The following is a 12,143-nucleotide window of genomic DNA, read 5'->3' on the forward strand; positions in this document are numbered from 1 at the left end:
ACATGAGAAGAATCTTCCTTGTGGTGATTTCATCCCAATAAGAAGCAGGAAGTACCATGAAATCATAGGATAAGACCCACTGTCTTCAGATTTCCAACCTGACTGGACAGAATCCAGATGTTCTCAATATTACCCAAACTTTTGGAATTTATCTAACTTAGTATGATTCTTGAAGCACTTGAGGTTTATCTATTACTCCCTCTCAGGAGAGGTCAGTATCACAATCAAAGCCCCATTTCCCTGTGCTCACAGTGCTTTACAGATTATAGTTTATGATGTTTTGTCCCCAGCAGCAGTCTTACAGGTTTCTAGGGAAGTTAAATATTCATTCTCTTATAAAAATATACATTGTTCTTCTTCTATAATAGCTCAACCCCCCTGACGTTTATAATAATGTTACTACAATCCCCGAGGCAATTACCATGGAACACTGCAATGTTTTTTCTCACAGGAATCCGTGATTGATTATGAAATGCTCTATCATCAGTATTGCCAACCCCAAACTGTCAAAAATCATGAGTCAGGCCCCTCCAAAATCATGGGATTGACTTCAAACTCCATAAGATTTTTTTTTATGTAAGTTATGGGTCTTTTTATTTGATTGTGGTGTTTGAGTCTTTAGTGTTTCTGTTTTCCAGCTCTTCTCTGCAACCATGAGGGCTAGAAATGTACATTTTTTTTAAATGAAAGCTTAAGATTCTAACCTAATCACATGACTCAAGGAGCTAGAACTTTAAGGGTCTGACTACATTGAGCTTGAAGCATGCCTCCCAGCCCAGATAGACAGACAAGAGCTAGCATGCTAAAAAGAGCTAAGTGTACAATTTGGGAGGGGCAGCAGTGTGGGCTAGCCACATGAGTACAAGTCCACCCTACCTCTTGGGTTCATACTCAGGTGGTTAGCCCAGGCCACTCTGTCTGTGCCACAATGTCCTTATTCCTATTTTTAGCATGCTAGCTTGAGTATCTGTCTATCTGGTCTGGGAAGCACACTCCCGGAGCAGTGTAGACATACCCTAAGAAACACATCAACTACCATGAGAGTCACGATGTTAGATTTAGCAATACTGTCTCATAGAACACTAACAACACAAAAAATCATTCCTGATCCTAACTGGAGATCAGATTGAGCGTTGGATCATGAGGATATATAATGCTAGTAATTACAGGGAACTCTAAAATATTGGTCTAGTCCAGGGGTCGGCAACGTTTGGCACGCGGCTCGCCAGGGTAAGCACCCTGGCGGGCCGGGCCAGTTTTATTTACCTGCTGACGCTGCAGGTTCGGCCGATCGCGGCCCCCACTGGCCGCGGTTCACCATCCCGGGCCAATGGGGGCGGCGGGAAGTGGCGCGAGCGAGCGATGTGCTGGCCGCAGCTTCTCGCCTCCCCCATTGGCCCAGGACGGGGAACCGCAGCCAGTGGGGGCCGCGATCGGACGAACCTGCCGGGTCAGCAGATAAATAAAACTGGCCCGGCCCGCCAGGATGCTTACCCTGGCGAGCCGCGTGCCAAACGTTGCCGACCCCTGGTCTATTCAGTCTTCAACAGCTGAAGATGCTCTATTATCAATTGATGGTGTGGTCCAAGAGCCTCAACTGGGACAGAACAGATGCCAGACACTTTCTACGTTTTATTCTCATTGTTTTCATAACTGGTTCAAGTGACCACATTACTCTATTGCTTATTTTAGACCTTCCCTATGTCCTCCTTCTTTGCCATCTTTTTTTGTTTTCTAATACCACTTTCTGCAAGATAAACCCTTTTATAAAATGTCCTTAAAAATAAATTCTTAGACCCCTTACCTTTTACTGCCTCTGCTTTTTGTCTTTGCTGCCACCTTTTCCACTTTGCTCTGAACGAAGTATATTATACATGATAAGATGTGTAAAAAGTTTTAATAACCATCTTAGTATTTAGGTATTCTACACTTTTCTTCACCACCTCTTACACTGTAACACTAAAGACCCTCTTACAAGCTCTTAAAAGGTTATCAGTTCATCTTGTAGCAGTAAAACATTAAGTATTGTAGTCATAAACACCATTGCAGAAACCTTCTAAGAGACTAAATAGGACAATTGAATTGGGAAACCTTGTTCTTGACAGCATGTGCACAACCTTAAACTTGGGCTATGCTTTACTGATTTGGCCCAAGCCAAAATAAAACTCTATTACTTTAAATCCTGTGTGTCGACTGCAGACATGCAAATATAGAAATGGGGCTTGGTTTTGGCTTAATTGGCTTGTGAGTTGCTTGTTGGCTAGTTTTTGGCTGGTAGCTTGTTGCTTATTGTAGCTTGTTGCTTCTTTTTTTGATCGGCTCCCAGCAAGCGGGGGCAAGAGGGGGTGGGGAGAGTCAGGGTGGAACAGCGGGCCCTCCACAGTCCCAGACTGTACGCCGGGGGATGTAGTCACAGAGAGTGTTGTGGTTCTCAGGGATTGGCTTGTTTTTGCCTTGTTTTGAAAAGGGAATAGCTTGATTTTTGGCGTATTGTGAAAGTCAGGGTGCTTATTTGCTGTGTGAAAGTTGGCAACTGTGGACTCAGCTGCCCTGTGATAGAGGGCGTTTAGTTCCCCTCTGCATTTTTATCAGTCGGACATCAGTCAGAGGTAAGAAACATATTCTGTAATAGTGACTCCAGCTCCTTAACTCAGTAGAGTGTCAATGAGTAAAACATCTACAGATCTATAATTGATCTAATGGACATGTTAAAGATAACCTTCTCTGAAGACAGACATATATATAGTGTGTGTGTGTGTGTGTGTGTGTTCTCTAAACACCCTTTCACAAGAACATAACAAATGCGGTTTAATAGGTTTACTTAGAAGTACATATAGCAAAGTTTATTTTTCTAATTTGCTGGATCTGCCATTTCCCCCGGCCCATCTACCATTTATCCTGAGCCTGATTCTGGTCTCTGCTACAGCAATATAAATACAGTGTAACTCCAGCAAAGTCAATAAAATGACTGAAATTACACAGATGTAAATAAGTGTAGATTTGGACCACATATATTAGAGGAAGGAAGGATGGGCTTGTAGTTAGGACCCTGGGAATGAGCAGAGCTGGATTCTATTCCATGGAGACTGCAGATTTATCGTATAACATTGGGCAAATCACTTAATCTCCTTGTTTCTCTGTCTGTAAGAAGGGGATACCCTATCTCACAGGTATTCATGAATGGTTGTGATTTGTGCTCCGGTATTGCAATGATAAGAACTATAGAATCCTAGAAATGCAGGGCTGGAAGGGACTTCAAAAGGTCTTGTAATCCATCCCCCCTGAGCATAGGAAGGATTAAGTATACCTAGCCCATCCACATAAGTACTTAGACAAGGGAAGCAGAGAGATTCCCATGGCTCAGAGGAAGTGGAGTTGTTTTCAAATTATCCTGAATACTAAGTTTCTCCTCTTCTTTTAAAAATAGGACGAATGTGCAAATTACATCCGTGTCCTTCACCGGTACAACAGAACACACCTCCTGGCCTGTGGTACGGGAGCTTTTGATCCCCTCTGCACTTTTATCAGAGTCGGACATCCATCAGAGGTAAGAGATATATTCTAGAGCCAGGACACTGTTCTGCGCTGTCGCAACCCCCTCCCGTAGTTATATATAAGCACACAAATTTAAGCACAGTGGAACATTGAGGCTGTTGAAATGGAGGGATCCCAGGTCGCACTGCAGTCTGTGCAAGAGAAGTAACGTTCCCTATACACCACCCCACATGCAACGACCACTCACAATTGCAGTCCTTGCACTCTTATAAGTGCAAGGACTGGTCCCTAATAATGTCTCCATAGGCAGCCACCCCTAAAGGAAGAAGTCCTACAGAATTCTAAGACGTCCTATAGAATGTAATAAGAGTAATAACCTTGCTATGGGTTTCTTTTTTAAACCATCCTATTGAATTAGACAATGATCTTTCTATAGGATAGTTCAAAAAACCTGTAGAAAGTTCTCTGTTGTATCTGCTATGGCTTGAGAGCAGTTATTATAGAATCATATTGATTTCTATAGAACCCTGTTAAATTCTATAGGACCCTGACATACAAGTTGGTCTGGGCACTATAAGACCTAGCAGGCCACAGAGGGGGAGCACACATTGATTTCTGTGGGACTGCTCATGTGAGTAAAGTGAGCAGGATTTGGTCACCAGACATCACCATTATTAAGCTGTTACAAAATGACCATTTAATTAAGTAATTGCAGCCAAATGCATCACTGACAAAGTGTCATCCTGATGTCACGAATGAGTGATGAATTGCTGAGTGATTTCCAGCCTTATGTAATTATGTAAATAGCTATTCTAACTGAAAACATATTTTGGAAAATTACACATAAAATTGCACATTACTGTCATCTTGGAATTTGTTTTAGATGAATTATATAGCACTTTTTGAGATAAAGGTGTATCAAAGTTTACATCCTAAGTCTTTCCCTCCCGGGCATTTATAAACTGAATAATAATATGCCTTTTGATGTGCCGGGAGATACAAGCTCTCATCCCAGGATTGATATAATTTTTTGTTTCTTTTTCAGTGTTTTAGTTTTGATCAAACATAGCTGGTGCACTTAAACATCTTAATGCCTTTTGTAAGATTTCACCTTTCCACAGAATGCTATGGCTGTACTCTCTGCTGACTTCCAGCCTTTGCTACCACATTGAAGGCAATAGCACTGATTCTGATTGCTCTTACACCAGCAGATCTTCAAGGGGTATATTGGAGCTACTCATGGTTTACGCTGGTGTGAGAGAGGGCATAGTCAGGGCTAATGGGATTGCAGAGGGCGTCAGTCGATGCAGAGTTTGGTCCTAAGTCTATAATGTCAACATTCTCATGCAAGAAAAAGGGTTTCCTGCAGTCTGCAGGAATCTAGAACCCTGCAATTTCAAGTTTTTAGCTCAGAGTTAAAATCAGCCTAAGGAATTCATAGATTCATAGATTCTAGACTGGAAGGGACCTCGAGAGGTCATCGAGTCCAGTCCCCTGCCCACATGGCAGGACCAAATACTGTCTAGACCATCCCTGATAGACATTTAGAATGGACCAGGACTGTTAACTATCCATTTCATGTAGTATTTAATGGCTGAATTAAGAGCACAATGGGTTTTGAATCTGGTTCTAAGTATCTATGTGCAACTTCCCTGCAGCTACATGTGGCCCCAATGAGTTGGGTGGCTTGATTTACTCAGATGAGGACTGATCTTGCATTCATTGCCCACCTAAAATAACCACTGAACAGTTTTTGAAATCCCCTAAACCTGAACAGCTCTTTGAGGACCTCGATGTCTTTAACAGGATGCTGAGGATGTTCGGCATATTGCAGAATCAAGTTCTTGGCCAGCAAGCTCAGTCAAAATCACCAAGTTCCTCTAAAAAGAATGAGGAGTCCTGGTGGCACCTTAGAGACTAACAAATTTATTTGAGCATAAGTGTTCGTGGGCTAAAACCCACTTCATCGGCTGCATGCAGTGGAAAACACAATTGGAAGATATATATACACAGAAGACATGAAAAAATGGGTGTTGCCCTACTAACTATAAAGAGAGTAATCCGTTAAGGTGGGCTATTATCTAGGTTTTCATGTGAAAACTTGAACCCATGGGGTTTTTGTGTAAATCCGTAAATCACTGAGGAGGAGCCGTATCTCAAACTTTCCAGAAAAGCTGGGAGGAGTTTGGGGTCTGTGATGAGAAACAAAACCAGTTGAGTTTTATTTTAAGACTCTTCGTGAAAGTTCTGCACCGTTCTAATCGTTCCTCACCCATTGAGAAGAACGGAAAGGGAAGGGCCCACATTATAAAGCTCACATGGAGCCACCACTCCACAGATCAGCAGCAGTGCTGTGAAAGCAAGCCCTGCTCCTAGAGCCCTGGTTAGTGGGATGGCTGGGAATGAGCAAACAGTCAAAGCCAGCCTCTCAGGGTATGTCTACACAGCAATATAACCCTAGGCGTAACCTCCCACACACTTCTGTCCACACACCAATTGTGCTAACTAGGGCTTGGACCTAGGGTCCCAAGACCCTGCAGGGCTGGAAGGTCCAAGCCCATCATAAGCTGAGACCTAGGGTCCAAGCCCTATTGTTTTCCTGTGTGCACGCATCCCCAGCTTGACTTGGGTCCCAGCCATCCTCCAGATGTACCCCAGAGTTCCTGGCTACAGAGGAGCAGTGTTGCAGTCAGCCAGTGCCAAGGCCGGAAACACCATTACTGCCTGGCTGAGCATGCTTCCTGTTCCTGCTCCGCTCGCTGCAGCAGCAGATCCAGCTCCTCCTCACTGCTGCATGGAGCTTGCCCGAAGCAGGGAGCAAAGCTGACAAGCAGGAGGCCACTGAGATGTTGGGGGTCATCCCTCCCCAGCCGTGCTGAGCCAGAAGCCCTGTTGCTCCTGCTTCCTGCAAGGCAGCCGCTTGGTCACACGCCGCTCTCCTGCCCCTGCCCTCCTTGGGGCTGCCTGTGCAGGGGCACCCAGGCTGCCCGCACCATCAGGGCAGCAAGTGGGAGCCAGCCCCAAAACTTTCCCACAGCCTCCTGTGGCAGCGGCTCTGGCTCCTCCTTGTTGCAGGGAAGTTTTATGGCTGGCTCCCACTTGCGGCCCTGACAGCGCATGCCACCCAGGCGCCCCAGCACACACTGCCCTAGGGAGGGCGGGGGGGAGAGGGGCAGAGAGCAGAGCAGGGACCAAGTGGCTGCCAAGGAGCTCTGCTGCTTCCCCTCCCTGTAGGGCAGTTGCTTGGTCCCCACTCTGCTGTCTGGCCCTTGAACCCAGGCCCCACCTTTCCCCCTCCCCAAAGGCAAGCAGGGCCCTTATTGGCGACTGAGGGACTGATGCCGGGGGACACTGGGACCTGTTTGTTGCTGATCAAGGTGATTGCTGCTGATCAAGTTGAGTGTTTGTGTTGGAGGGAATTCTTTCCTTCCTAAAGGCTGTTATAGGGGTCTCAATCCCAAGGCAAGCAGTGGGGGTTTGGAACTGAGTATCAGTAAGGGAAGCCCGCACCACACTTGAAATGGGCAGATTTAATTTAGCATCTTTATTACATATACATTGAACCATAGAGAGCAAGCTTAGCTATTAACATCCTTTCACCCATAGGGGAGAAAAGGCTTAGAAATGAAGTTACAAGTGCTTTTCTTTTCATTTCCAAATGCTGTCCAAACACTTCAGACTGTTTGCCAAAATGATTCAAGCTCTACTATAAACAATCCATCAGTGTGTATATTTAAAGATTGTAACCATAATTCTAAGCAAAAAATAAAAAGCATTATTGAATGTTTTCTGGGGTTGGACTCAAAGAAACTGATACAGCACTGCTGTTTCCTAGTGTAACTGTTGGTGGGCTAGAGTTTACTTCACCGCCTTTCTCCTAGTGCCGAAGAACAGCTCCCGTATAAAAGCACATGGAGACCCAGAATCAGGGCTGTCCTTAGGATTTCTGGGGCCCTACGCAAGTTACCCAAGGGGGGATATCGAGGGAGGGGGACGTGGGGGCTCCATTGAAGGTGGTCCCCAGCTGGTGCCGCTGATACCAGTGTGTCGAGGGGGCCCAGCCTCCACCCCTGCCCACGGACCCCCAGAACCTGCCCCCCGCCCGTGCCGCCCTTCCCTCTGCTGCCCACTTGGCGCAGCTTCTGCCGGGACTTGGGGTTTCCCTCTACCGCCCACCCGCCCGGTGCGGCTTCTGACGCAGCTCAGGGCTTCCCTCCACTGCCTGCCTGCACACATGGGGTGGGGTTGATGGAAGCTCTGGCCAGGGACCCCCCCCCATACACCCAGCTTTGAGCTGAGATTCCGCTCTCCAACACCCACAGCCCCACACCAGCTCCTATCTTGTTGATCTCACAGGGGACGGAGAGAAGCCCTCCGGCCACTGGGTGGGCTGAAGGGAGTGAGCAGACGGGGAGGGGCCAGGGGGCTTCTTCCACTTCCCCCCTTTTTTTAAAAATTTCCCACCCATGCTGCAGATTGGTTGTCCCGATTCACTCTGCACATGTGCAGCAAGGAAGACGCCGGGTGCAAACTGCACACAACCCCCACCAGCCTGCCTACAGGTAGGGACAGCAGAGTCAGAGTGCAGCTGAACAGGCCCTGCAGCCCGGTGGTGCCCCAAATTTCAAGGTGCCCTACGCAGCCCCGTATTCTGCGTATGCCTACGGATGGCCCTGCCCAGAATTCAGTCAATGAGGATTTTCAGCAAGGATTGCACAGGGTCAGCCTCCCCACAATCAAGTCCAAAAAGAACAAAAGGAATGAACTTAATTCTTAAATTCCAGTTTTATAAAATCTTATGATAAATAACAACTGTCTGTAACATAACATAACATCATTACTTTATAATCCACATACATTATCTTCACAGTTATAAACAAAGAAAGAAAGAAAATAAATTAAATCTAAACAGGTCAGTCTCCACAGAAACTTAGTGAGAAGAAACTCAAGAGTTTCAAAAGCTAAGGTTGAGTCTCATTTGCAGCCTTCAATAGATGTTGGTGATCAATCTGCTGAGTCAAAAGCGTTGCAACACCATCTTCCCTTCACCTGCTTGTAGAAATCTTCAGCTGGAATCCATGCAGACTCTTCCTCCCCCTGTGCTGAAATCACTCAGTCAGCTAACTAATTAAATAACCACCGCTCTGTTAAGTATATAGATTTAAAAAGTCCTGTTGCAAAATGCTTCAGAGTTAGGGGGAAACAGCCTGCTTTCTGCTTCTGGGCTCAGCTTCTCCCAACTCACACAACCACATGGCCTTTTGTAAAACAGCTGTCCTGACTAGCTGCCCTCATGAAGTTCAGCTACAGGGAACCTACTGAGCATACCCAAAACTACCACACCCAATTTGAGAAATTTCTGGGTGTGGAGTGCTAATTGTGCATCTAGCAACAATGAATCAGACACAACTCACTCCTCTTTCCTCCCTCCCCCTCTGTTTCTCTATACAGTAGAACCTCAGCGTTACAAACACCTCAGAAATGAAGGTTGTTCGTAACTCTGAACAAAACGTGGTTCCTTCAAAAGTTTACAACGTAACATTGTCTTACTACAGTTTTCAAACTTTACTATGCAGAAGAAAATTGCTGCTTTCACCTCATTTTTTTAGTAGTTTACATTTAACACAGTACTGTATTGTATTTGCCCTTGTTTGGTTTTGTTTCTGTTGCTTTCTGATTTTGTACTTCTGGTTCCAAATGAAGTGTGTTGTAGACTGGTCAGTTTGTAACTCTTAGGTTCTACTGTAGATCTCTGAAAGAGATATCTCTCTAGTAGGCACGTGGGTTACACTACAAAATTGAAATTAGCCTTTTTAATTATTTGAAACAAAATTTGGGGCAGGATATTTACATTAGTGTAAGAAACATTATTCACATTACATATATTACTCTTGTTTTGAAAGTTTGGTTCTAGTTAGGAATGTGACTACAAAAATAACATCCATATTTATTCTCTCTCAGCTACTCAATGTCACATTTTCTCAGTTTACCAGGCAGAAAAAGATGATTTTTTTTCTAACTCCTTACATTACAGTCTCAATTTAGGAGCTGCAACATCCAGCTGTTTTCTTTTTGCTTTTTGCGTCTTACATCAGCACCAATGATTAAGATTTTTCAGTCAAAATTCAGCTGACAGTTTTGTTCATGATGACTGAGGCCATGAGAATTCCACACACATTGACTCCATGGTGGGAACAGTAGCAAAATTGATGGGTATTTTTGTTTAATCTTTGAATTAAGCAACTGGCTCACATAAACACAAACAGCAGACCTAGAGCCAAGTTCTATAAAGTTTACTCCCAGAAGTTAATGGGACTACTCATCTGCATGAGATTTTGTGGAATCAGGCCTGCGTTGAGAAAGGAGGCATTACTTTGACATAGTCAATGTTCTGACTAGAACCACACAACAAGGAACTATTTTCAAGGACCCATTCCTGCCCTGAAGACAATGACAGTCAGGGTTCTGAGCACCTAAGAAGTTAAGTCTCTAAGTTACAGTCATGTGAATCACAGAGAGTCACTGTCTTCTAACACTGAACAAGGAACTTCATTAGAAAGAGGAAAATTGTGTTGTTTCTAAAACCATTCTGTATACCTCTCATTTCCTCACTGCTTCTCTTGCAAACCTTTCACAGCCCCTCCTGCTTCGCACTTCCTGCTACAGATGCAAAAAATCAGTGACCATCTCCTGGGAGCCCTGTTTAGGAAAAAATAAACAATCAGCTGATAAAAACAGAAAACAAAATAAACAAGAAAATAAGAAAAGAGGTATTCATGACAATAAGCACAGCTCATGATCCTTCACTGATGCACTGTTGTCACCTTATTTGTCCATCTCTCCTTCTCCTTCCTTTGTTTATTGTTGTCCCTTGCTGTGATATGCCAAATTTTGGTCCTAAAGTTACACCGGTTGAAGGCATGGGAATTTTCCCAATGAACTCAAGTGAGGCAGAATAAAGTCCCAAGGATGCATGGCCACATTCTGATCCAGCTAGTGTAAATCTGCGTAGCTCAGTGGCCCTCAGTCTCAAAAGGTGTTGAGTGCCATACCTGTGGTGTGGTAGAAATAATACATTATTGAATAGGCTAGATTGTTATCTTACTGTCCAGCTCGAGTAAGGAGTAGCTGCACTGCCCAAGGAGCAGTGTGGGGACCAAATTGTGGCTCAAAAGTCACAATTTGGACCCAGCATATTGCTTTCCTCTTTGGGAATGCACCAGCCTGGAATAGCTTTCTTTCCTCCTCCAATCCCCCAACTCTGCTTACCTGTGTGGGAGAAAGAGTACCAGCCCACTGGCAACTGCTCTCCCCATTGCATAGGGTCTGGCAATGTAAATAGCAGGGAAGCATGGTGACTTCTTTTACCCTTCAGATGGCTCAGACCCAGGCTCACCATTAAGCCAAGTGAATGAACTGTGTTCGCAGTATTTTTCTTCTCTTGTTGTTATTACTAGGGACATTTGTATGAAACCAGGATCTTTGTTTCTTAAAAAAATTCATCTATTCCTTCTGCTTATTTCCTACTGTTGTGTCCTACACACACACACACACACACCATAAACTACCCGTCACATCACCACGAGAGACGGAGCCGTAGAGTCAACTGGACTTCCCAAACTTCTCAACTCCCCAAACTTCTCAACGAAACTTTGCATAAACCTTAAGCTACATGTAGGGATTTGAACTGTCCTTTTATTTGTGAATATTTGCATATTCTCTGAGGGCAAAACGTACACGAACATTCAACAGGAATTTCTGAGCTATAAAAGAATTTAACACCATGATTACAAGCAACTGAAGTGTCCAAGAACAACAAGGCAGTTGGATACGCTTTGGAATGTAACATTTAGCTGAAACCTTTGCACTCAACAATTACAGAGAATGTTAGTCAGTCATTTTTCAAAGATCCATGGAAGTTTCATTTACTAAAAGATTCAGAATTTCTTTTATAATAGACAGTTAGGATCAGTGGTTATTATTATTTATTCTGTGTAGACCCCCACATTAATTTCCCCCACTGAGGTGCAGAGGCTATCCCCTGTGGGATGGATATTATAATTAGCACCCAACCAACTTTGCTCCTGGGGAATTGAATTAAAGCCTTTTATTAATTGCCCTCATAAACAATACCATGTTGTACTGTGCCACTCTCAACAGCTGAAAAAGAAAAGGAGATGTGACTTGCAATAAATGACAACCCAGACAGAGTTAATAAGTCACTAGACCATGTTTACATGGTGCCAGATTTTTTTTTCAAAAAGTGTTTTGGTCCTTGAATTTTTAAATAGGAGACAAAACATGTCTCTTAAGAGCCTCATAAAAATCAAAGTTTTATTGAGAGAGAGAGCAGGAAATGTAATAAGAGCAGAGGTTCATATGTCTAGTTATAGGTTCAAGGAGCATTTTTGTGAAGTTGCTGATACTTTGGATTAAATATGTTGACACTTCAATAAAAAATAGTAGCTGTGGTTTGAAACACAGCATCTGACAGGAAACTCCATAACTGAGATTAGGGCCCATCTAAACTCATGTACCTCATTTGTTTGGGTGCATAAGTATGATAATGCCTGGTGTTATTTGGTGGGGGGTAGGATCAGAGAGAATCAAACCAAATAGCGGTGAAGCAGTGCGAATAGCATCTAGAT

The 12,143-nt window shown here is 44.1% G+C and overlaps 1 protein-coding gene across 1 annotated transcript in view; it reads left to right on the forward strand.

Moving 5' to 3' along the window:
• The window catches only part of SEMA3E (semaphorin 3E), a 229,448-nt gene that overhangs the window by 125,945 nt on the left and 91,360 nt on the right, over positions 1-12,143 (forward strand). Inside the window, exon 4 of the mRNA XM_054017241.1 lies at positions 3,428-3,547. Coding sequence (XP_053873216.1) covers positions 3,428-3,547 — 120 coding nt within the window. The remainder of the gene's footprint in view (positions 1-3,427; positions 3,548-12,143) is intronic.

This window comes from Malaclemys terrapin, chromosome 1 (genome assembly GCF_027887155.1).
Source record: "Malaclemys terrapin pileata isolate rMalTer1 chromosome 1, rMalTer1.hap1, whole genome shotgun sequence".
Lineage (NCBI taxonomy): Eukaryota > Metazoa > Chordata > Testudines > Emydidae > Malaclemys > Malaclemys terrapin.